The sequence below is a fragment of the Aedes albopictus genome, chromosome 3, assembly GCF_035046485.1.
Source record: "Aedes albopictus strain Foshan chromosome 3, AalbF5, whole genome shotgun sequence".
Classification (NCBI taxonomy): domain Eukaryota; kingdom Metazoa; phylum Arthropoda; class Insecta; order Diptera; family Culicidae; genus Aedes; species Aedes albopictus.
The window spans coordinates 231,091,268-231,118,854 of record NC_085138.1 but is presented as its reverse complement, the minus strand read 5'-3'; the positions used below and the strand labels follow the sequence as shown (position 1 = coordinate 231,118,854).

Here is a 27,587-nt window from a genome sequence, read left to right as displayed (position 1 = left end):
CCTAGTCCTAAACTGCTTACAACTAGTGGAGCAGCATATTTTAGTAATCAAAGAAAAACACCCGGCACCAGTGCCAAACTTCCAGCAAAATCAAGTGGGAAAATCACTTCGGCATCTACATATCTTTGCGCTGACGAAGTGCACTCGTCTGCGTGTAAAAGTTGTTTTGAGCTCTTGTGCGGCTTCAGAGAGAACGTGTCGCTAATTAACTGTGGATTTCGTTGCGGAAATGTTGCAGGAGATGATAGCCCACGGAAGTGCTTTTTGAAAATCTGCCGGCAAGTTTTATTTTGATTTGTTTTGCTGTGAGGTGCTGGGTATCGACGCGGGTGCCCAAGTAGTTCGAAACCCTATACAATACCTGCCGTGCTATCAAAGCTACCCGCTACCCCGTTTTACGGTATCAAGAACGTATCCTGTAAGAAAATGCAAACCTTGGGATATCAAACTTACTAGTGGTTGATTCAATTCTCTGCATACACGTTCTTCTATATTTACTCAACGAACCTAATTTTCATTATCGCTTTCAGTCACGAAATTAATTTTGGCTACCCATCCAAACAAAATCGCAAGACAAAACACCAATCATTCATCATGGATCAAGGAAGACAGCAAAGTATCCCACGTGGCCCAATCTACTATTGCAACACAAAGCTATTGCAATGCTGGCGCCTCTGTTGAGTTTGTTTCATTCTAGCGTAATACGTGATTGAATACGTGATCGGGGGCAATGTTCGTATATTATGTGTTACAACAGTTGACAGTTATTTTTGTTCTGTGGTAGGATTTTTTCAATTTCCATCCGAATTTATTTAAGTCGCCCTCAATCGATCATAAATTGGTGCTAGTTTATTGTACTCAAGTGACCATTCAATACCCGGAACCATTCCAGGGATATTCCGGATTGTGCTGGGGTCAGGGGGTTGCCGAAATGGCTAAAAGTGATTATTTCGTTTGTTATTGTATTTGAACCATCGATTTTCAGCGAAATTTTTGTTGCGAACAGTGCAACACAACTGTGATAACCAGATTTGAATAAGTTGACCCATCCGGATCCCCGTGACAGGTTCTGCAGGGCCTATTGGGGACACTTCTGGTTTTCAACCTAAACATACCGTGCGACATATCAATCTTCATGATTTCGAATGACTAAGTCAGAAACGATAGACTAGAGTCTGTATCATCTAATATGGCCGCCACCCCGGAACATCTACCACAGGTTGCACGGGGCTCTTATCGGGGACATTTCTGTTTTGCAACCAGAACATGCCTTACGACGTATCAACCTTAATGATTTCGAGAGAATGGGGCAGAAAAAAATGAGTGAAGTATGTATCAACTGATATAGCCGGTCCGGAACACCTGGAACAGGTTCCGTGGGGCCTCTCAAACACAATAACACACGAAATAATCACTTTTAGACATTTAGCAAAACAGACACCTACCAACCCCCAGACCCCAGCACAATTCGGAATATCTTCAAAATGGTTCCGGATATTACATGGCCACTTGAGTGTAATAAACTCGCACCAATTTATGATCAATTGAGGGCGACTTCAAAAAATTTGATGAAAATTGATGAACAATCAGCATCTTGAAAATGAGTTGTCGGAGGTCGGGTACGTGAAAATTAAAACTAAAAACAAGGAAAGTTACATTATTGCTTTCATTCATTACTGTGTACATAATTGGAATCACATCTGTGGGGTTATTAGAACATATCTTTTAAATTGTGGTTATCAGGATACCTCAAAACTAATAAATATCTTTTTCACTAATAACACCATATTCTCCTTTCCTCAGGTAAGGTCATCCCCAATTGAGAACCCGCTCAGATAAGTACCACCAATCAGCATCGTCATAAATTTCACACATTGTAGTTTCATGAAATGCAACTCAACAGTTTATTCTCCAATTATCACCGTCATCATCATCTGTCATTTATTATTTATTTCTCAACGATTCGTGCGACAGTTTCCACCGAAATGCTATTAGTAGGTATGAAAATCCCTAGAAAACAAAAAAAAACACTCTCACTTAGCACGACTTTCCCGGAATCACCTGAGCACGGTAAATCGTTTGGCCAAACGCCGACCTCCCATTAATGACGACGACAGGTTGCTGTTCGCTGGCTGTGTGTCGCCGAACCGACATATTTTATGCGCAAATTAATGGGTAAATATTTTTTCCAGCGCGACCAACCTGATGGTTAATTAATTAGTTTTATAAATTTTATGAAAACGCCACTTGTACGGTGGTGACACATACGCGTTCCTATATAGTTCACGTAGGTATATTTCAATCTCTCTTGTTCGGTCCCGGCCGGTGTGGTGCGAACGGTAAATTTCCACGATTCTGTCAGTGGACCTTATAACTCAATTAAGGTGTTGATGATATACCGGAAATTTTGTCGTTATTCTTTTTTCCGCAGTGTTTTTGTCACATCTAGTAGTCTTTTAACGTTGTCCGCCGAACGTAAGTTTGTACGAAAGCAACAGGTTGGTATGAGATAAAGGTGACGTCTGTTGTTGAGCGTGACATGCACATGGCACAAAGTGGACCTACCTTACCGGTCAGACTAAGGCCTGAGTGTCCTCTACTGTACATGGGAGTCGTCTCCATTCTGCTTGGTCCATGGCTGTGTGTCTAAAGCACACAGTGGAACGCATTCGAAAAATGTAGGACATATCAGTGTAGGATTACCAGGATTACCAGTTTTGGCCGCCTACGAGAATGCCAACCTCTACCTGGTTCCGTGATAAATATTCATTTCGAAATACTTTCTTCTGACATTCTGACTTCATAAACTACCCACGGAAGTCTGTCGTATTTCACATCTTTCACAGAACTTGCTTCTCCGCAGATCGTCCTCCGATTGATCGATCCATTTCACTCGCTGCTCCCCGCGTCATCTTGTACCGATCGGATTGCCCTCGAGAACTATTTTTACTGGGTTGTTATCCGACGTCCTGGTTAAGTGTCCGGCCCAACGTGATTCAGATGATGCAGCTCGTGATTCATTCGCCTTCTCCCAGTTCCGTCTTCCAACTGCACCCTTGCGGTAGATGTTACGCAACACCTTCCGTGCGAAAACTCCAAGGGGTGGAGCGGACCTGGTGTGATGGTTAGAACACTTGACTATCACGCCGAGGACCTGGGATCGAATCCCACTCCCGACAAACTCGCAAAATGTGAGTTCTTCCTTCGGAAGGGAAGTAAAGCGTGGGTCCCAAGATGAACTAGCCTAGGACTAAAAATCTCGTTAATACAGATAAAAAAAAACTCCAAGGGGTCATTGGTTTTCTGCACGTAGTTATAGTCCACGCTTCGTGCCCGCAGAGGACTACCGGTGGAGATGATTAACTTCGTGCGACGGCTAACTTTGTACACTCCTACAGTTCTGCGGAGTCAAAAGTAAAATCGATTTCCTGCCGCAATGTGTCCCTGAATTTCTCCGCTGGCGACACTGTCGACGGTCACCAGTGAGCCCGAACGTACCGTAAACCGGGGTCAAATTGATCAGCGGGGTGAAATTGATCACTCAGGTACTACTTTTTAATTCCATACTAGGAACTCTTAAGCGTCGTAATGATCTTAAACTTTTTACGTCATCTGATTCGTAGATGTCTAGAGATGATTGTAAACTTTTAATTTTCAAGAAAAAAGTTAGATTTGCCTTATTTTTTCAAGGAATTTGGAATGTATTTCTCATTTAGCTGAAATCATTGCTGCTAAACAATCAGTTGCTAATAGGACTTCCCGTGAATTCTCTGTTTTAACATTTTTGTGGAGCCTTGGTTAAGATGTTGTGCTGCTAATCAGAACATGAAATTGTTATAAAAAGTGCATTTTATGAAGAAATAGTCATTTATTGTAATAGAAATCATTTATTTAAAATAAAATTGCCTACCTTTAGGCGTTGAAGGGGAAATTTCGAAATTTTATTTTGCATTTAAAGTATTAAATTCATTAGTTGTAAGATTTTAGACGCGTTATTCGGTTTTAGAAGAGCAAAATTAAGCGGTGAAGGAAATTTTCCTTTCCAACCGATGCTTAATTGTATACTGATGAATTTCGCCCCAAAGTGGAATTTCCAATATTTTGATATTTGATGTTATTTAACTTAAAGTTTAAATTTGTTGAACAAAATTCTGTCACATGGTTCCATGGAGATCCACTGGGTACTGGTTTTACAGAAATTCTATTGGCAATAGTTGAACAGGCACTGATGTTATCCGCAAAAGTTGTTTTAAAGTGATCAATTTGACCCCGGATTACGGTACACGAGTTCTTCAACCGCTTCGATTTCATCACCGTCGATAGAAATTCGGAGTGGCGGGCGCCTTTGTCATCACGTACTTTGTCTTCGACACAATCATGACTAATCCGTTTCCGCCATCGTCTCAAACTAGCGAGCTAACAGAATTCTGGCGAGCCACCCGATCATAAGTTGTCACATCTTGCCCAACACTATTAGTTCTGTTCCCAGTTCATTGGTGGTGCCATAGTTTTAATAGAAGGTATCCACTTTCTGTTCAGTCCAACAAAGTTCCTGCAACGCAACGATGTCGAACTTGTGGGGGTGAAGTTCGTCGTAGGTTAATCGTAGTCCTTTTTTCATCGCGTGTGTCTTTGCCAATTGTATAGAGTCATATGTTATTCGCAACGGGGATTTTTACGGGTGGCTTATTGAGCCTACGCCAACACTCCTGTCCCGTCGGAGGGCCATCGTGCCAGTTCTGCTGAGCGTCCCAACCAACACTGGGACGACCACGCTGATGGGGCTACCACCTTGGATCTTGCTGGGCATGAACAGAACAGACGCTGTTTGAGCCGTACCTCCTTGGTGAACAGACGCTCGGGTCTTACCTCCTCAATCTAGCTGAAGTCAGAAGGACAACAGTGCCCACGCTGTACTACCAGCTAAGCACACAACTCTTAGCTAGTGTTCTTTGTCATCTCTTGACCCGTGGAAGCATGAGGTAGAAACGTGTGAGGATCAGAGCTATATTGGACGATCTCCTTATCGACTCACCGTTTTGCAGTCCAGGATTATACCTCATATGAACTTTATTTTAGTCATGTAAACTTGCATCTATGTTTGTTTTCTTGATGTCATATAAATTGGTGATGTATGTCATGCAACAACTCTGAGTCATGCAGAATTACATGACATACAATGGAAGTTTACATGATATTTTTTGAGATTTACATGACATGGCATGTACTTCTGTGTAATCTCACGGTATATCCAGTAATCCAGTGCATGTCACAGAAATTTACACTACTTTTTCGATCTGTGTACCTGCAATCATATACTCGTTGTTTCCCACTTCAGATGAACTAAATCTTCCTCAACTGTCTTATAATCAATGTCCATTTACGACAATATCTTATACACCAAAATGAGATCGGATGCCCTTCTGTCATTAGCACAATGAAGCCATCCAACCAGCTATTGGATGCTTCTCTATTCTCCCACATCTCAATTAGAAGAAAAAATATCATAAAACCATTATTATCACATAAAGCCTAACACCACGGTATTTTACAATCTTATGTTACTCTCATTATTTTTAATCATTTGGATCTGAGCTCGAATCATAACACATTTGCTGATTCAACGTAACCTTTTTCGTCATAGAATTTCTTTCGCATTCGTCACACTGCTCTCCATTCCTGGCAAGCAACCAACCTGGTCTGATGTTGCTGACACTATAAGTACCAGCTTCCGTTACCAACGATTAAGAAAGGTCAAAGAGAAACCTGTCACCCGTGAAGTAAGCAAGGGCAAAACATCAAAGGGCAATCCGTGCTTTCAACGCTTCTAATCTGTGAATATTGTTACGAACCTAGTCCTTATTTACAGCTCCGTAATGCTCTCTTCGTTGATGAATATGGGTTTGAGTCTCGATGATTTTGCTATTTTAAACCCAACTCCGTATCAAATACTTTTTTCTGAGAAAAGAGAAATGCGATACAGCCATATTGAATTACAGCAGAGCCAAGCTGAATCAATTTATAAACGAGCAAATTTGACATTATTTTCTCTTGATTCTTTTGAGGCCGGACGGTCAAGTTACGTTAATCTTATCGGGTAGCTTTGAGGCTACATAAAAATGACGTAGCATTTTGGTAGGATGGTTCTGGAAAATCTGTGACGATTTGTGGCAACAAGAATGTTAATTCTATCCTGGAAAATCTTCATTAGCTTGTGAAGTACCACCACAAATTGTGCCTTTAGAATGTATGTAGTAATATCTCGTTTCGTGATCCCAACCTTAGAACTTGCGGCATTTGGTGGAGCTCTGCAAACACTGAAAAGATCTCTGTCTTTCTACGCCCGATTGTCCCATGTTATATGGGATTCCCAACACAAACGGCAGTACTGTTCAACTGCTTTAGGTTATAGGATCACCATGATTTTAGTGATCTTACTCTCTGAAACTCATCTAATTCAAAAACTAAGCGATTCTGGTACCGATTGATTCCATTTTTTTAGTAAGATGGAAATGGGAGCGTATATGCTCAGTATGGAACAGATACCCTATATGATATAGTGAAACGGAACCCACCTTATGCAAAGTGCTTCCATTTTTATCCTACCAAAAACAAAGCAAATGAGCGCTAATTGTTATGTTTCTTATTTTTGTATTTTTCATCGGGAGTAGACATGCAAGAATAATTCGGTGCCAAAATCGTCTGTGCTTGAAATAGAATGAACACAGAGACATCAGGTACCAGTAGGTCTGCTCCAGAGGCACGTTCTCCTCCATTTGGGAATTTTTTGCTAAAGACAGCATGAAGAAGAGTACTCATACCCTAGGGTATGACCCGTCAAAATCTTTCCTGTCGAAGATCAACAATTTGTAATTATGCTACTAAAAAGTGTGTTTTTCACGGTTCTCTAAACAATCATTTTATTTATAATGAACCTGACCCTGGCAGACATTACCTTCAAAACGTATCATGATAAGTACAAAATATGCGCAACTCAGTACTGTAAATTAATAATGGTCCAATTTTCGTTACGGAAACTACCTATACATATCGGTAATGTAACCCCAGTTATCAACCTATCCGCAGCTGTTCCGTATGTGGAGGCACGTATCCAATAACTGTGGTAAATTGAAAACTCCCAAATAGGTGGTAGCATTTTCCTTGTACCACAGGCTCTGGCACGTGTGTTTCCCGGTGCTTCCAATAATATTATTGAACCAATTCGATACAAAAGTATACGTACCACCTACAATCAACATGCTGCATTCTAGGGTGCGGTAGAGAAGGCCACGAAAGCCTGGGTAAACATTCAGTGCATTACCGACATTATTCACATATCCGGAGATTTTATTTACATGTGTAGTGAATGCATCATTAGCTCGAACTAGTTATGAGCGCCTCACAAACAGTGAAGTTTATAATTTGATGTTGCATCGATGGGCCGCTGATGGTGTTTGTTTTCAAGCGATGATTTAGTTATTAATTTATCTCGGTTCAGTCGGCTCGACTAAGGGTGTCCAATTAGCCATAAAGTTTAAATTAATGTAAAGTTTCCGATATAACTGACACAAGTTATTTTAACAAGCTTGATTAGAAGCAACAGATATGTTTTATTATGTGTGCTGTGGCATTGTTAGTTTCTATTGAGAGCAGGTCGTAATTGGTATAGAACGCATAGAAATATTATTGATCAAAAGATGATGTGCATTGGATTGGGATTTGGATTGGATTTGGATTGGATTTGGATTGGATTTGGATTGGATTTGGATTGGATTTGGATTGGATTTGGATTGGATTTGGATTGGATTTGGATTGGATTTGGATTGGATTTGGATTGGATTTGGATTGGATTTGGATTGGATTTGGATTGGATTTGGATTGGATTTGGATTGGATTTGGATTGGATTTGGATTGGATTTGGATTGGATTTGGATTGGATTTGGATTGGATTTGGATTGGATTTGGATTGGATTTGGATTGGATTTGGATTGGATTTGGATTGGATTTGGATTGGATTTGGATTGGATTTGGATTGGATTTGGATTGGATTTGGATTGGATTTGGATTGGATTTGGATTGGATTTGGATTGGATTTGGATTGGATTTGGATTGGATTTGGATTGGATTTGGATTGGATTTGGATTGGATTTGGATTGGATTTGGATTGGATTTGGATTGGATTTGGATTGGATTTGGATTGGATTTGGATTGGATTTGGATTGGATTTGGATTGGATTTGGATTGGATTTGGATTGGATTTGGATTGGATTTGGATTGGATTTGGATTGGATTTGGATTGGATTTGGATTGGATTTGGATTGGATTTGGATTGGATTTGGATTGGATTTGGATTGGATTTGGATTGGATTTGGATTGGATTTGGATTGGATTTGGATTGGATTTGGATTGGATTTGGATTGGATTTGGATTGGATTTGGATTGGATTTGGATTGGATTTGGATTGGATTTGGATTGGATTTGGATTGGATTTGGATTGGATTTGGATTGGATTTGGATTGGATTTGGATTGGATTTGGATTGGATTTGGATTGGATTTGGATTGGATTTGGATTGGATTTGGATTGGATTTGGATTGGATTTGGATTGGATTTGGATTGGATTTGGATTGGATTTGGATTGGATTTGGATTGGATTTGGATTGGATTTGGATTGGATTTGGATTGGATTTGGATTGGATTTGGATTGGATTTGGATTGGATTTGGATTGGATTTGGATTTGATTTGGATTGGATTTGGATTGGATTTGGATTGGATTTGGATTGGATTTGGATTGGATTTGGATTGGATTTGGATTGGATTTGGATTGGATTTGGATTGGATTTGGATTGGATTTGGATTGGATTTGGATTGGATTTGGATTGGATTTGGATTGGATTTGGATTGGATTTGGATTGGATTTGGATTGGATTTGGATTGGATTTGGATTGGATTTGGATTGGATTTGGATTGGATTTGGATTGGATTTGGATTGGATTTGGATTGGATTTGGATTGGATTTGGATTGGATTTGGATTAGATTTGGATTGGATTTGGATTGGATTTGGATTGGATTTGGATTGGATTTGGATTGGATTTGGATTGGATTTGGATTGGATTTGGATTGGATTTGGATTGGATTTGGATTGGATTTGGATTGGATTTGGATTGGATTTGGATTGGATTTGGATTGGATTTGGATTGGATTTGGATTGGATTTGGATTGGATTTGGATTGGATTTGGATTGGATTTGGATTGGATTTGGATTGGATTTGGATTGGATTTGGATTGGATTTGGATTGGATTTGGATTGGATTTGGATTGGATTTGGATTGGATTTGGATTGGATTTGGATTGGATTTGGATTGGATTTGGATTGGATTTGGATTGGATTTGGATTGGATTTGGATTGGATTTGGATTGGATTTGGATTGGATTTGGATTGGATTTGGATTGGATTTGGATTGGATTTGGATTGGATTTGGATTGGATTTGGATTGGATTTGGATTTGGATTGGATTTGGATTGGATTTGGATTGGATTTGGATTGGATTTGGATTGGATTTGGATTGGATTTGGATTGGATTTGGATTGGATTTGGATTGGATTTGGATTGGATTTGGATTGGATTTGGATTGGATTTGGATTGGATTTGGATTGGATTTGGATTGGATTTGGATTGGATTTGGATTGGATTTGGATTGGATTTGGATTGGATTTGGATTGGATTTGGATTGGATTGGATTTGGATTGGATTTGGATTAGATTTGGATTGGATTTGGATTGGATTTGGATTGGATTCGGATTGGATTTGGATTGGATTTGGGTTCGATTTGGATTGGATAGATTGATTGTGTGTTAAGGAGCGAGAGCTGCTCTATCGCAGAGGCACAATCGATAACCCTTATTGTGAAGTTTGTCCTTGAGAACCGGAGACAGTAGTGCATAAACTGTTCAGGTGTCAACGTGTGAGAGATATTTGGAGATATCAGAGAAGGGAACTTTTGAGTAAAGAACTTACGTTAGTCAGGTTGGAACCCGATAAATTCGTATATCCAACGCTTAGAAACATTAGTCGAATTTCCACGTAGTTTTTAAACTTATTGCACTAGCAATATTTTATAGCTGTACAATAGAAACTCCAGAGAACGAAATAGGTTTAGAAAATTTTGTATTTTATATCAATGTTAACAATTATTTAGACGAAATATAAGGTTTTACAAAAAAAGGAGCATCCATAAATGACGTTGCATTTTAGGGAGGAGGCTGGGAATGTGTAACGAACCATGTATTAGGTATGGGGAAATATGCTTCGAGGAGGGAGGGGGTAGTAAATAGTCGGCCAAAAATGCTGTCTTTTATAGACGCTCCCCGACTAGAAAATTGTAACAAAAATATAACATAATTCTAACAAACCATGATATTTATAACTCATTGTGATATAATCGTGTACAACATCCTTGGTGTTTTGAAATTACTATAGCTCAATTATATCACATTATGTTAAAAATGTTGTTTGATAACTCATTGTATTATAATTAAGTTTCGAGTCCTCGACGTTTGAAAAATTGTGTTTCAAAATTATATCAAATTTTGATAGAAACTAGTGATCCTGTGGCTAAAATTCATATCACATTTTGTTATAATTTTAATGTGATTACAACAAAATAGGTTTTTGTTACAATTTGAGTTATTTTAACATCATACTGCATCTAGTTTATAACATAATAAGTTATAATAATAATAATAATAATAATAAGAAAAAAAATATAACATCATAACACAATATGATATAAACTTGATATAATTTTTTAGTCGGGTCCCTTTGTTACTCTGAAGATGATATGACACTATGTGGTAGCTGCATAACTTGTTGACTTGGTTTGATAGATTGAAATTGTAATGTAAAGCTGAAAGCAAGCAAAACAAAATACGTTTATCCGTCGATGGATATGAGCATGTGAATATACATGAGTTATATTTGTGGAGTAGAAAGTATGGAGATCGGAAATAGAAAGTTACAAAAGTAAGGAACGGACCATGGATTACTCTACTGTTGAATTTTTGTTCGGGTTATAGTTTTCACGGACTTTTGGATGGGATACGACTGGGATGATTTTGCTTCGGAATGTTGGCTTTGCAGTCTATTGGGGAAATCTCGAGGGGAATGCGGACCGAAACTAGTGTTTTCGATTCCTCCAAAAGACTGCAAGCTAACATTCCGAAGTTTTCACGGACAATCAATTATTTTGTAAAAAGGGCAATATAAAAGTGCAAACAGCCAAGGTTATTCAAATTGAAATGAACTTCTCTTGATATATGGCCTGTCAAGAATCATTGTCACAATAATTACTCCTTGTAGAATTTTCATGTTTTATTTTCAACTCCAAATAACCGAAGGACCGGAACCACATTCGGACATGTTCTCCCATACCTCGAACTCAAAAATTCCCATTGTTCCAATCCCAAATGGCATTGACTGCGAACCAGTTTCTCGATGCTATAAATTTTGCCGAATATTCCAGAGCTGCTTCACAATCGCAACACTTCCGAGGAGATCTGCGTAATAAATTTAACCAACAATTATACATCTGCATGATCAATGCATAATGCCACAGAGGCGGGCGGAAGTGGTTGAAGTTGTGTGCAGCAGCCAGCATAGCACCACCCAGAGGCACCAAAGTTTCCAGCATCAACATCAGCAACACTCTCAAATATATCCTACAATCCACACGTTCGAACTGCAGAGCGAGCATCGTCAACGTGTGCCAAAATTGCTCGTCGGGGTGCCAACAACCACCCACCACCGACGACGACGATGCCCGCATTGTTGTGGTTTTAGCTGAAGGACAAAACGTGGAGAATATTAGCGGAAGGGGATGTTTTCGCAGGGTTAAGGGATTTTACGACAATTGAAAGATATCACATATCCTGAAAGGATTTAAAAAAGAATAAGCCCTAACTGTAAATAGAAGCTCGTTATAGTTTCTTTATATTTCGTCATTTTACGTCATGTATACAACAACAGCTTAGAAACGACCTAGGAACGACCAAACATGTTTCAATTGACAATGAAGCTTTTCGTGCATTATACGACTGCATCAACCAAGCTACCATTCTCAAAGTTTCAGAAGCTGATGTTGCTGGCTGGCTGATACGGCTGGTTGGTGGGCTGATAATTGAAAGCTGCAAGCCGAGCACCATCCCGAAAGGCATCGAGAGATGAAATCTGTTGAACCCAATGCAATGAAATAATGCAATATGGGGGCAGAAGTTCATTGAATATTCGCCAAACAGAATTTTCCTCTCGTATGCAATAATTGCGATCAGTGCGGATTACGATCTTTTGAAGTCTGAAGATAAATTTGCATTTGGTTTCGAAATTACGCGGCATCCTATGGGTGGAAAATAAATCATGAGGAAATTAAACCAAACGTCAACTTAGTTTGATTTTATTGATAGCACTAGTTTACAAAATAAAACGAAAGTCGTGAATTTCTGTCAACGACCAAAATTTTTGAAGCACAATTCAGCACTGATTTCGAAACCGGGCTTCCAAAAATTTTAAGTAGAACAGTTTTTGAGTTTTAGGTCAACATCGAGTTTTTCAATTTTAAAAAATATGGAGTTTACTAAAATTTAAATATCTTGCGTTTTGTTCAACCAAGTTCAATTCTTTTTCCATAAATTAAAAGCTGAATACAATAGGGGAGACTGAGGAGACTTGATCCCTGGGGAGACTTGTTCCCCCCATATTTGCTCGGAATCAAAAACATTTTTCTTCTAGCATAATTTTTCCAAAACTACTCCTGGACAAACGACTATGTTTTGGTTACAAGTGATTTCGATTGTACATTGCATTATTTTTTAACGGCTGATGGTTTGTTTTCAGTCCTTCAGAAATCTTTTGGGCGATTCCGAAAAATCTCTATAACTTTGTGAAAATTGAACCAAATCATGTCAAAATTTCACAGCACATAGTTTAAATAAAATACTTTCAAACTTATTTATCCAAATAAGGCTGTTGTTAACATATTTTAATTAATTCAGCTTAGTATACACAGCAGTGACATGGGGAGACTTGATCCCTCGAGGATTACACACACATTATACATGTGAAAAATAAAATTCTATTCGGAAGCCTCTATTTGCTTGGAATTCTAGTCTATCCAACGATAAAATGTGTCAGATAATTATAACTTTAGTACAAACCAAAAAAAGGGGGATCAAGTCTCCCCATTTTGAAAATACGGCATATCCTTAAAAATTTAAGGAAATCTTACAATTTCAAACACTCCATATTCATCGAAAATACAAGAAAACTCGAAAAGAAAATGAATAGGAAGACTCTGGAATGATTTTCCCTTAAAATAAACCATGAGCTGAAAGGGGGATCAAGTGTCACCCATTTTTGAAAAATATATCATAAGACATGCCTCCATAAAAACACAGCTTTGAAAACTTTAACAATAATTTAAAGGCCTTCTGCTGTGTATTAACTTGCAATACATGTTTACCTGCCATTTTGTACGGAAATCGGATCTAATTTTGTGTTTTTTCTTAAAGTTTCAGGCAAATTAAGAGAAAGGGATCAAGTCTCCCCAGTCTCCCCTACCATTCGATCATCTGAATGCAGGTTTTGCGTCAGATTGATGAAATTCAAGATATTGGCGAGTTTTAGGGACGATCTCCTTAAATTTTAGCCAAATTTCCAAAAAAAATATGAAGAAATGTATTTTTTTTTTCAATAAGGAAAAACAATTTAAAAATTTTTTTTCAACGTTTATTTGACATATCATATGTAGGCGAGTTACAGTAAAAAATTCAGCTAAATCGGTGCATTGATAACAGAGAATAAGATGTGTGAAGTGAGCGACGTTGCTTAAAAATAGAACAAAAATCGATTTCAAATCATCAACCTTATATGAAAAGTCGAAAAACATTCCGCTCTACTGTATTTTTTTTTCCTTTGCGTTTTCGAACTCAGGGTATGATTTTACACCAAAAATGATCATCAGCTTACCGAGTTCAAAAATGCTGTGAACTAGTGTAACCCGTTCATCATTGCTCCTATAGGCTCGTCGCATTGCACCTTCCAGAGCGATGTTGAACAGTCTTTCACCTTATCGCAGTTGCCGACGTGATTCAAGCGAAATGAACTATTCGCCCGAAATATTTACACAGTGAGCAATGTTCATCGTTGCTTTAATGAGTCTGCTTGGCTTCCAAGGAAAGCCATCTTCGTCTATGATTTTTCATAGCTCTGTGCGGTAGATACTGTCGTAAGCCACCTTAAAGTCGATGAGCAGGTTATGCGTTTGAATTTTGCATTCAGGGCATTTCTGGAGGATGCCATTCGTTGAAAAACTGGCCAGTTGTCGACCGGTCGTCGATGAAGCCGGCTTGATAACTTCCCACGAACTCATTCGTTTTAGCTGACAGACGACGGAAGATGATCTGAGCACTTTGTAGGCGGCAGTCAAAATAGTGATCGCTCTGAAGTTCTCACATTCGAAATGGTAGCCTTTCTTGTGCATGGGGCACTTTACCGCATCCATCTATCACTCCGGCAGCTATTTGGTTTCCCAGATTCTGACTATCAACCTGTGCAGGTAGCTGGCTAACTGTTCTGGGCCTATCTTGATGAGTTCAACTGCAATACCATTCTAACCAGCTGTTTTGTTGGCTTTTAGCTTATGAATGGCATTCTTAACTTTCCTCAGTGTGGGAGTTGGATCATTTCTATCCATCAGTGCAGCCGACTGACGTAGGTTTCCTCTGTTGGCCTGATCACCCGTGCTTGCGGTTCTATCGCCGTTTAGATGCGCAAGCGGCGTTACTTCTTTCGAAAGTTCTGTCTTCACTCTTTAGTCGGATGTACGTTTCCGCCTTCGTCTCAAATTTACGAGCAATAATATCGATATCATCAGCGAAACCAAGCAGCTGAACCTTCGTGAAAATCGTTCCACTCGTGTTTATCCCCGCTCTCCTAATTACACCTTCTAAAGCAATGTTGAACAGCAAGCACGAAAGACCATCACCTCGCCGTAACCCTCTGCGAGATTCAAAGGGACTCCAGAGTGTCCCTGATACTCGAATTACGCACATCACTCGATCCATCGTCGCCTTGATCAACCGTGTCAGTTTATCCGGGAATCCGTATTCGTGCATAATCTGTCATAGCAGTTCTCGATCGATTGTATCATACGCCGATTTGAAATCGATGAACAAGTGATGTGTGGGCACGTTGTATTCGCGGCATTTCTGCAACACCTGGCGGATGGCGAACATCTGGTCCGTTGTAGCGCGTTCACCCATAAATCCAGCCTGATATTGCCCCACGAACTCTCTTGCAATCTGTGATAGTCGGTGGCATAAAATTTGAGAGAGTATCTTGTAGGCAGCGCTCAGTAGTGTGACACACGATGCTTTCCATCCATTCCTCCGGTAGTACTTCCTCCTCCCAAACCTTGGTAATGACCCAGTGTAGTGCTCTCACCAGTGCTTCTCCACCATATTTGATAAGCTCGCTTGGTAGTTGATCTGTTCCAGCGGCTTAGTTGTTTTTCAACCGGCCAACCTCCTTTTCAATCTCTTGGAAGTCAGTGGCCGGAAGTCTTTCGTCCTATGCACATACTCCTAGATCTGTTACCACGCCACCTTCGGTACTTGCAACGTCGCCATTAAGGTGCTCATCGTAATGCTGCCGCCACCTTTCGACCACCTCACGCTCGCTCGTGGGAATATTCCCGTGATTATCTCGGCACATGTCGGCTTGTGGTACAAAGCCTCTGCGCGAGCGGTTCAGCTTCACGTAGAACTTTCGTGTGTCCTTAGCGCGGTACAGCTCTTCCATCGCTTCGCGACCTCGTTCTTCCTGCTGGCGCTTCTTTATCCGGAAGACTGAGTTCTGCCTGTTCCGCGCCTGTCTGTAACGTGCCTCATTCGCTCTCGTACGGTATTGCAGCATTCTCGCCCATACTGCATTCTTCTCGCTTTTCAACTGTTCACATTCGCCGTCGTACCAGTCGTTTCTGTGGTTCGGATTCGCGAAGCCTAGTGCTGTAGCCAAGGTACTACCTATGGCGGATCGGATGTCCCTCCAGCCATCTTCAAGTGTAGCTGCGCCAAGCTGCTCTTCCGTTGGTAGGGCCACTGCTACACGCTAACGCCACTCAGCACAGAAGTGCATAATTTCCAGACTACACCAAAAATGTGTAACCCTTGCACATTCACAAAATCAGCTCCTGTGTCCGCAAAATCGTTAAATTCGCAAAAATTTTTGTACAGCAATCTAGCTAGGTTTACTAGTGACCTTGGAAAACAAAAAAAAATCGACATTTCGCATCTAGACGAGTGTACGAGCTGTTTTTTGAGAATGTGTAACTGTAACACATTTTTGTGTGGTCTGGAAATTATGCACTTATGAGTAGGGCTTACACATTTTAGTGCTGAGCGGTTTTACTGTGTAACTGCTGTGCGTAGTCTTGAGCCACTTCTACGTTTCGCAGCTGCTTGATGTTGAGCCGCGGCGTTCGACTTCGACGCGTGGTGATAACTGTCGAAAGTTTTGAGCGCATGCATACAGCGACTAAGTAGTGATCCGAATCTATATTCGCACTGCGGTATGTGCAGACATTGGTTATTTTTTTTTATTCTTCAATCACTTACCCTAATTTACAGCTATATTGTCCACTAGGGCACTGCGTGAGCGATTCCAATTGGAAGCTGTACAATGTACATACAGTGTACATACACTTTGTACAGCACCTAAATGTATTCTATTTTAATTGCTGCTCTCAGGGGAAAGAGCAACTAACGAAGTGCCGGGGCTCGGTTCGAACCCATGACCATCTGCTTATGAAGCAAACGTGTAGCCAATACGCCACGGGCCCCGGCTGCCACATTGGTTATATCCGAGAAGAATTTACCGTCGATTAGAACGTGGTCGATTTGGTTTTCTGTTTGATGCTCGGGTGATCTCCAGGCTTTGTGGATAGCTTTGTGGGGGAAGAAGTTGCTACGGACTACCATACCACGGGAGGCTGCAAAGTTTACGCATCGCTGGCCGATATCATTCGATACGGCGGGCAGCCTGTTTCGCCCGATTACCGGTCTGTACATTTCCTCGTTTCCTACCTGACCCAAGCAGCACCTGCAACATCATGCAGTGCAGATTGTGGCTTTCTATGCTTTGGTCTAAATGAGTTGCACTAGAAGCACACGAAACTTCCATCTTGTCAGTTGAGTTGCATTCAAACTCCGAAATCCGTAAAGTTGCGGCTTTGTTTCATAGAAATCACAAATTACCACGTGTTTGACATCGATCTGTGGAGGTGGAGCTTACATATTGTTCGCAAGTGATAATACAGTCAGCTTACTTTAAATGTGTTATGTAACATGCATGAAACATCTAACTCTGGTTTGTTTGTTCAGATTAGGTTCCATATGCGTTACAGAAAACTTGAGCGTCTTTTCATTTTGACAGTTCTCTAACTTGTGACAAAGAAGGTGCAATAAAGTAACAAGTAACTTCAGTAGCTTTTATGGTGTGTTAAGCATCGATTCTGTCACAGAGCTTTTGGTGTAGTATGTAAGGTGAGTAGATAATACTGCTGGTGTCCATGGTTCGAGTCTGGACAAAATCTTTTCCCAACTTTTTTATCATTCCTTCTCGTTTATGTTGCATAAGAATTAAGAATTTGCACTTTTTGGGTTTCAAAGAAGAAGCAATTGTGTTCTGTCGTCCGTAATACGGACAGAGAATAAATTGCACTAAGGTTGCTGCTACTGGATTAGCAACAAGTCGAGTTGCTTGGGGAGCGTTCATGTCGCCGACAACGATTTTACGTCACGCGGTGCGCAACCATCGTATGTTTGCTCTAACTGCGTGTAGAATGCTTCTTTCTTGTCATCAGGTCTCCCTTCGTGTGGGCATTGGACGTTGATGACGCTGTAGTTGAAGAAACGACCCTTAACTCTCAACATGCACATCTTTGCGTTAATCGGTTGCCACCCGCATCATGCCCAGCTTTGGTAGAAGGTAGCCGCTCGATGCCCGCTTTTCCACACTTTCTGTCCAGTCCAACAAAGCTCGCAACGCCACGATGTTGAAGTTGCGGAGATGTAGTTCGTCATAAATTATCCTGTCACATCCTGCGAAACCTAGTGACTTGCAATTCCATGTTCCAAGTTTCCAATCGTAGTCCTTATTTCGTCGCGTGGGTCTTTGCCGATTGTATCGAGTCGTATTTTCTCCTATGCTATTCGCAATGGGGATTTTTACGGGTGGCTTATTGGGCCTCCTTATCAACTCAGCGTTTTGCAGCCCCAGAGTATTGGTTGAGGATAAATAAATTTTAAAAAGAACGCTACTTTTCTTAAGTACCACTTAAACTAAACTCATGCAATAATGGTCGCAATTTATTTCTCCCTGACATAATGACATATCCTACGGCTTTGAGAATCGACATACACTCATAGATGTAAGAACTATATCGAAGATAATGATGACAATGAGAGCAACAAGACAAGACTAATGATGACACGAATGCTGCATTACAGTCAGCATATATAAACCTGGTCTCCGCTTGATATCACCGCATCATTCTTCCGTTACATGCTGTAGGATATTCGGATATCACACTTATTCTTTATTAATGTTCAAACTTCTTGAATAATACTTCAATATATTTTCCACCACTTTATTCTCGAGCTCTACTTCACACGTCTACACTCTGTCGGTCGCTGACCATCAATCCTCTCTCTTCCCAACTGTGCCTACTTCGATGCTGTCTCTTAATGCTATAGGGTAGACCCTACAACCCCCCTTAGCTTCTATTTCGTTAATGTGGGATGAAATCTTTGAATCTTGCAGGTTCTGCCCTAACACGTTTTTCACGGATTCCTTCGCGTTCATGTGGCCCTGTGTTATTTTCGATCCTTTTCAAATGAGCTACATTTCGTCTGTATTCTTTTCCTGTTTCCAACGACTTAACTGTTACATCCCCTCCTACCTTTTTAATAACTTCAAATTCCTCTGCAGAAAAATCTGCTTCTAACTTGTTATTCTTCTTCATTCTTTTGCTTACAACGCGGTCTCCTATGCTAATATCACTTTCCTTTGCTCTCCGTTTTAAATCTGCATAAACTCTTCCTTTTTCCTTGGATACTGCATCTCGATCACGTACTTCTCCGTCGTTTAAGTTGACAGATTCAACTTGGGGTAGCTTGCTACGAATTTTTCTGCCAAACATCAATTCAGCAGGAGACTTTCCGGTGGTACTATGACTCGTTGCATGATATGTGAGCAGATACTTCCGCATTTCTGCTCTCCAGTCCTTTCCCAATTCTTGAGCAATTCGCATCCTTTTCAGCAACGACCTGTTTTGGCGTTCCACTTCGCCGTTCATGGCAGGCCAAAACGGTATTGTATTTACTAAGGCAATCCCGTTACTTTCACAAAAATCCTTGAATTCTTCACATTTTGAGCTGAATTGTGGGCCATTGTCAACACGCAAAGTTGAAGGAAGCCCATACCGACTGAATATGATGGCAAGTTCTTTGATGGTCTCAGCAGCTGTTATCACATTCATCTCACAAACTTCTATAAAGCGACTGTAATAGTCTACTACAACCAACAAATATTGCCCCTCCGGTAATGGACCAAGGAAATCAGCTGCAATATCTTTCCATGGCTGATCTGGGAGTTCCCGTCGAATCATAGGTTCTGGTGGGTTTGGAGCCGATACCAACGTACATCCTTTACACTGTTTCACGAAATTCTCGACGTCTTGATCCATTCGAGGCCACCACACGTTCGTTCTCAGATGGCTCTTCATCATTCTTACTCCTGGATGACCTTCATGAGCTATTTGTAATACCCTGGATCTCAGACTTCTGGGAATGATGATACGGTCCACCCGTAGCAATACAGTATCAATGATGCATAGTTCACTCGCAATGACCTTGTAAGCAATCGGCATGTCCATTTCATTTCCGCTTTGGATGATTTGTATGACCTCTGAAATTTCAGCATCATTGTCACTTTCTGTTCGTATTTCATTCCATTTTAGAGCCACTGACGAGCCAGCCGAAACTGCTATCTCTCTTATGATCAACTCTTCATCTGCATCAAACGGACTGGGTTTCACTATAGCTAGTCGAGAAAGACTATCGGCTATATTCTGGCTTCCGGGAATATGTACTATTTGATAATCAAACGATTGAAGCCGTAATACCCAGCGTTCTATTCGGGCACAAGGCTTAGAGCGAGGAGTGAACAGATATTCCAAAGCCTTGCAGTCTGTCATTAGTTCAAATGGTCTTCCATATAGATACATGTGAAAACGTTCCACGCTCCACACTAGTGCCAAAGCCTCCTTTTCCGTTTGGCAATAGCGCCGCTCGGTATCCGTTAGTGATTTTGATGCATAACAAATCACTCGAGAAACATCCAAGCTGTTAGTTTGAATCAACACTGCACCAAGTCCGGTGGGGCTAGCATCCGCCATGACTGTGGTTTTATCTCTGACGTCAAAAAATCCAAGTTTAGTGGCTGCAGCTAGCTTATTTTTGATTTGCTGGAAAGCTCGGTCATGTTCGTCGCTCCAAACAAATTTCACTGCCTTTTTTGTCAGATCTCTCAACGGTTCAGCTATAGTGGCGAGATCTGTGATGAATTTGTTTAGATAGTTTGCCAATCCTAGAAAACTTCGTACTTCTGATTCAGATGAAGGAGGGCGAAAGGATAATACAGCCTTGACTTTGGTACTAGATGGACTTATACCTTCTTTCGAAATGTCATAACCGAGAAACTCCAGCCGCGATACCCCAAACTCACACTTCTCCCAGTTAAGCTCTACGCCACGTTCTTTGAACCTATCGAGTACCTAAAAATTTTACATAACTAATTTTATTATTCCATTCAAGTTTATTACATTATGTTTGCTGTTATATCTTTACAATACCTTCTTCAAGTTTTTATCGTGGATTTCCTTCGTCTCACCTTCTACCATCACATCATCTAGGTACCAGTATGTACCTTCACAACCTGACAAAATCTCCTCCATTATTCTTTGAAATATTTCAGGGGCAGTCACGAGTCCGAACGGAAGCCGTTTGAACCGGAACAATCCTTTATTCGTGATGAATGTTGTCACGTCCCTCGAATCATCGTCCAGCTCAATCTGATGAAATGCTTCACGAATATCCAGCTTGCTCCAGATTTTTCCTCTTCCGAGTCTTGCGAGATACTCATCCACTACCGGCATAGGAAAATGTTCTCGAACTACCGCTTCATTCACTCGTCGTAGATCTAAACAAATTCGTGGTTCGCCTGAAGTTTTCCCAACGATTACCAGCGGAGAAACCCATGTTGCCGGTCCTTGTTTCACTTCAATGATATCTCGTTGCAATAATTGATCCAGCTTCCGGTTTACGGCATCCTCCATTGGAATCGACACTCGACGAACTGGCTGAAAGACAGGCCGAGCATCTGCCATCATTCTTATCTGCGCCTTGACACCCTTGATTTTACTGAACGGTTTCATTTCTTTGTCGACGTTGTTAACTTCGATTCCAACTTTCAGCACACCCAGCTTCTTAGCAGTCGCGTCTCCCAAAATGTCTTTCTGTCCGCCATTGACAACGAAGAATTCCGCCACTGTAGTCCTACGCCCGATAGAAACTTCGGCCTCGAATGTGCCTACCACGTCCAATGGTGTATCGCTTCCATATCCTTTCAAAACTCGTGATGACCCTTTCGTCGACGTTACTACAATGACCTTCCTCTCTTTCATCATTTTCCACGTTTCCAGCCGAATCAAATTTGCATCTGCTCCCGAATCAATCAAAACCTTCACCGCGATTCCTCCAATAACTCCGTCCAAAAGATTTGTTAGGTTTCCTCCATAGAACGCATAATACACCTTTTTCGGCTCCGGAGAATCATCACGCTTATCCTTACCTTCCTCCTCTTGCTCTGCTGCTGACGATTTATCGATGTTGTAGATCTTCCTTGGTCTCCTCACAGCTTCTGATCTCTGTTTTTGCTTCCTGCAAACAGTTTCGAAGTGACCCAATTCACGACAACGACGACATATACGACCACGTGCTGGACAATCCGGTGAATTTGCCAAATGCCCGAACTGCCCACATGCAAAACAAGATGATTTCGAGCCTTTGAACGCCGTCGGTTTGGTAGCAACTTCACGCCTGGATGTAACCCCGAACAGCTGCCCACGGTGTGTTCTACGATCTGCTGTTGAGTTTCTGCGCACCGCAGGTCGTGTCTGATTTGGTCGGTTGACTTCATAAACTGCTACTTCTCGGGATGTATTGGTGTGCTCCTTCAACTCCTTCATTTGCTGATCCGTATCCTCAATTGTCGCTGCTATTTCCTCGATTTCTCTGATCGATCGATCGCGTTTGAGAATGGCCTTGCGAAGATCATCTGAACGGCAATTCTCCACTATGACATCGACCAGATAAATTTCCTTCAAGATTTCGGTGACTTCTGTTCCATACTTCTCGAAACCACAGTTCAGTGCCTGTTGTCTCAACCGGATGACATAGTGAGAAAACTTTTCATTTGATTCTTGCTTCAATTTACGGAGCTTACGGCGTTCAATCACATCTTGTCTGCCAGCTTGGAAGTACGTATCAAGCAACTCAATGGCAAAATCATACACCTTGGGCTCCAATGCTACCAGAGGTGTTTTATCATGCTCGGGCAGACTTCGAAAAATTCTCTGCAGTTCTACTCCTCCCAAGTGGAGCAGTTTGGCTCGCTTTATTTTCTGATCGCTGACGCTATACGCTTCGAAATAGCACTCCAAAGACCACTTCCACGTTTCCCACTCTCGAGAAAGTTTGCCCTTCTCGATTGATTCACAACGAAATGGGGGAATTTGACGTGATTCTTCCATCTGGAACAGTAGTATATACAAGAATTTCTACCACATTATTCATGTGTAGATTTTTATTTTTTTTATTTTTTTAATACATATGTTTGATGGTATCGGATGATGGCTATGAAAACTTCAAATAATAATCAGATATTAACATATCCCCAATATTTCAAAAAACCCATAGTTGGAAAGCATACCATCAGCATTTATCAAACCGTTATATGCTTTCACTCGTCGTACATCAACATATGTTTATGTTTATGTAAATGTAGTAAATGTGAATAAATTAGTCAACGCAAAAAACACTTAATGTCAACTTTATTTATTTTCAATTTTATTGATTTATTTATTCATTTATTTTTATTTTTTTTTCATACTTATGAAATGATCTTTCGCATTTATCAGTCCATAGTCGTCTACTGATTCATTCAACTTTCATCATTCCTTAGAACACTACTGGTTCAGTTTCAGTAAAGTGCCTCACACAATGCATACGTTTGCGTGTGCGTGACAGTAGTTTGACACATTTCCCATGGGAAAACTATAAAAAAAACGCAAACCTCGACGGAACGGACGCTATGTGTTCCAGGCTTAACTCTCAGAACGCTACTGATTAAAAAAAATCAGAACGGTCCTAGTTCAATCAACTTCTCTGAACATTACTAGGTCAGTAATCCTCTGAACGCTACTGGATCAGTAAACATTTCTTTGAACGCTACTGGTTCAATAGGCATTCCCCTGAACGCTACTGATTCAGTAATCCTACGAACGCTACTAGTTCAACCAATATTCCTTTGAACGCTAATGGTTCAGTAATCCTTCGAACGCTACTGCCTCGATAAACTTACCTCTGAACGCTACTGGTTCAAAAGACATTCTTCTGAACGCTACTGGTTCAGTAATCCTCCGAACGCTACTGGTTCAATAAACATTCCTCTGAACGCTACTGGTTCAGTAATCCTCCAAACGCTACTGGCTCAATAAACATTCCTTTGGACGCTACTGGTTCAAAAGACATTCTTCTGAACGCTACTGGTTCAGTAATCCTCCGAACGCTACTGGTTCAATAAACATTCCTTTGAACGCTATTGGTTCAATATACATTCCTCTGAACGCTACTGGTTCAGTAATCCTACGAACGCTACTGGTTCGAACAATATTCCTCTGAACGCTACTGGTTCAGTAATCCTACGAACGCTACTGGTTCGAACAATATTCCTCTGAACGCTACTGGTTCAGTAATCCTATGAACGCTACTGGTTCAATCACAACTCCTCTGAACGCTACTGGTTCAGTAATCCTCGACTTCATCAATGGCTGAAAATAACGGCACCAACACTAGATATTGGACAAGACCCATCTTTGAAACATTATACTTCAATCGTTTAGAGACACTCATAAATTAAGAAATTAAAAAAAAATTGGTTACGCATCATCATTTATTTGTCATCAATAAGCAGGAAAATATAAACATTTAAATTAATTACAACAAACGGAAACATCTTTCATGACTTTCTTTATTTTAATTTGCCCATTATTCAATATAGGTAATATAATTGAAAAATATAATAATGTATATTTTTTTTTACCGTATACATGTACTGAAGTAGCTATCCCATGTGGTTTCATTTCTCAATTTTGTATATAATTCCCATTAAAATAAAAGAAAAATGAATTTAAATGAAGAGCGAGTTCCTCTTTTTTTTTTTCATTTTGTTACTTCGGGATACTCGGGAACAACAAACAAACAAACAGCTAATGAAACTGGATCGCATAAACAGACAACCAAAATGTCTTCACGTTAGTTTTCCCAATTCTTTGCAATGGAACAACACGGCACAATGATGATGTACTGCAATATTCCTTTCATTCCTGATCTGAACAATCAGCTTATGCATAAGAAAACAAAACAAGTAATGCTGTACTCCTGGGTTCACCAAATACCGTTAATCATTCTGAACTGAGGTTCTCAGGTTCCGAATACCGTTCAACCACAGTCCAATATTAGCTAGACGACAAACGTCTCTCTCGTTTCCACCAATGACACAATTCATTGATGTCGTTTTCCATCACTCTCTTACCCTCCGCCGCACGCATGCGCGCATCGCACATAGGTACATCTTCATCGTCATCATTATCATCATCACCATCATCATTCAAACAAAGCAGAGCGCTAGCAGAAGCAGTGCAGAAGCCCAACCAATGAGTGACGTAACCAACACGCTAGAGTGAGAAAGCAAAATTTTGAATTTTTTAGAATCGTCGCGAGTGGATAGCGTGTATCGCAGCATGCGTAGCCTGCGCACCGCGTTACTATAGCAACATGTGTTTTTTTTTTCATCTATGACGACGGTGGTACTCCCTTCACTTTCCATTGCAAGCCAGCACAGCAGGAAATGCATAATCGAAATCGAAACATTTTCATTTATCAAAGAATTCTCACTCAACCCAACAATTCCGTATACGTATAGGGACGAACCAGCCAAGGGCTGAAAGTCTCTGAAATAAAGACAAATCAATCAATTCCGTACACCAAAGTGTCGATATTTAATTTCGAATCACATTCTATAGAAGCACACCATCCGATACATCCATCAACACATATTATTTCCAAACCGAGCCAAAGAGCGGCATTCTTATATCACTTTCACATTTATTTATTTGAATTCGAAATAAAAACTCTTACCGTTATCCTTGTCGCCAGTTGTAGGATATTCGGATATCACACTTATTCTTTATTAATGTTCAAACTTCTTGAATAATACTTCAATATATTTTCCACCACTTTATTCTCGAGCTCTACTTCACACGTCTACACTCTGTCGGTCGCTGACCATCAATCCTCTCTCTTCCCAACTGTGCCTACTTCGATGCTGTCTCTTAATGCTATAGGGTAGACCCTACACATGCCTTCCCATACATATTGTGGATACACGAATTCACTCGTTTATACCCATATCATGCTTTAGGAAAACATCTCACAACATTATTCACATCATGTACGGAGTAAATTTTCCCCATCGTTATTTATGATGTTTCTGTTTCTATCCATTTTCAGGCATCTTTTTATTCAACTGCTTTAAAAACGTTAATATCCGTATCGACTGTGATTTTACTCGGGCTCATAGTAGCCTACCACGCCTTGGAAGTTCAGGTAAATACATCTAAAAATCAAAATTTTCTATAAATCTGCATTTCCCAATTATTATCACTTTGAAAATACCAAAGACTCATCAAATTGATGATAAGATGGGGACACTACAGTCTGTAATCATAAAACGAATGTAATATAGGTGTGGTTGTGTGCTGAACCAGATGAACTTAATGAAATTTTCGGAAATTTATGACATTCTAGGCAATCACTTGCAGCCGAAACAAGTCTATGCTGATGGTTTCGTTCCTAGAAGTGCCAAAGCAAATACAAGGACGCAATCTTGGTTTCTATGGAAAATGTACTCGGTACTGCTTCTTAACTGGTTTCGGCATTTCTAATGAAACCAGGAGATCCAATAAAATCAGTTGAAATATGTCCTCCAGCTGTTTATCTACGTTTGGATAATGCTTGGATTATTAAAATTTCAAAACACACAACCCTTGAGTGTCACAAGCCACAACATCGTTGACTCTAGTATACAACGATATTTCTATCGAAATCAACATTTTGCTATCAGATTGGATTGTGTTTATTGACACAAGGCATGAGATTGCTTTCAAAATTAATCGGCGTTCCAACCGATATTGCCACGTTTTGTGTTGAGAAAAGTTTCCCGTCAGATCCATTATGTTCTGAATGTGACACACTAACGACTCTACTTACTGCTTACCTAGCCCAGTAGCCTACACTATTATCGATCTACATGCATGATTTATTTATTTATTTATTTATTTATTTATTTATTTATTTGTTAATTCAACTGACTTTAGTGAGTCTTATTGAATATCTTAAAATTATAAAAACAACAAATATTCAAACGCAGCATTTTCACCTAACACAACGATAGACTTAGCGCAAAACGAAACATTAAATTCATCTCAACAAACACTGAACATCATTCATCACAAAAAAGTCCTATAAAAATATCTGGTCGAACAAACAATCAAATTAATCTACTCTTCACGGTCTCCAAGTGTTGTTGCATCTGCTGACGAATTCTCTGAATCTGACATTAACCGGCCACGAAGAGGGATCCATTGCACGAGCTTTGTACTTTCCATCAAAAATCACCTTGAAAGAAACAAAATCCGGTGTCCTCCGACCATTCCAATACGACGTCAGTTTTGAAATATCAATTTGCTCGGGTTCAGTGGCGCCAATACAGCGAACAACGAGTTGTTGTACATCTCTTTCGTTGACACTCGCATCTATGTTCGAAAGGAACAATGAAAAAGAGTTTGCATTCGACGTACACGCTGATCTCCGAGTATCGCCATCCAGATCGCCGTTATCGCCTATATGACACGCATTATCAACACATGCACCCGTCCCGTTTAAAAGTGCGTATGTAGACTTCGGGGTTGAGTGACGAGGCATTGCATTACCCGGTGAGTCTGACGGCACAATTTTCGCTAGTGTCAGCATGATACCTGCTACCGTGTTTTTCAGTTCATTCACGTCCTCTTCAAGCGATGATGTCGCAGAAACTTTTTGCTCACACGAGTTGGATCGGGAACGTCGAGAA

At 40.4% G+C, this 27,587-nt stretch overlaps 1 protein-coding gene across 11 annotated transcripts in view; it reads left to right on the top strand.

Moving 5' to 3' along the window:
• The window catches only part of LOC109399236 (small conductance calcium-activated potassium channel protein), an 807,467-nt gene that overhangs the window by 649,107 nt on the left and 130,773 nt on the right, over positions 1 to 27,587 (top strand). For all 11 annotated transcript variants that reach the window (XM_062859436.1, XM_062859434.1, XM_062859433.1 and 8 more), the window contains one exon: positions 25,967 to 26,062. In XM_062859436.1, the coding sequence (XP_062715420.1) occupies positions 25,967 to 26,062 (96 nt within the window). The remainder of the gene's footprint in view (positions 1 to 25,966; positions 26,063 to 27,587) is intronic.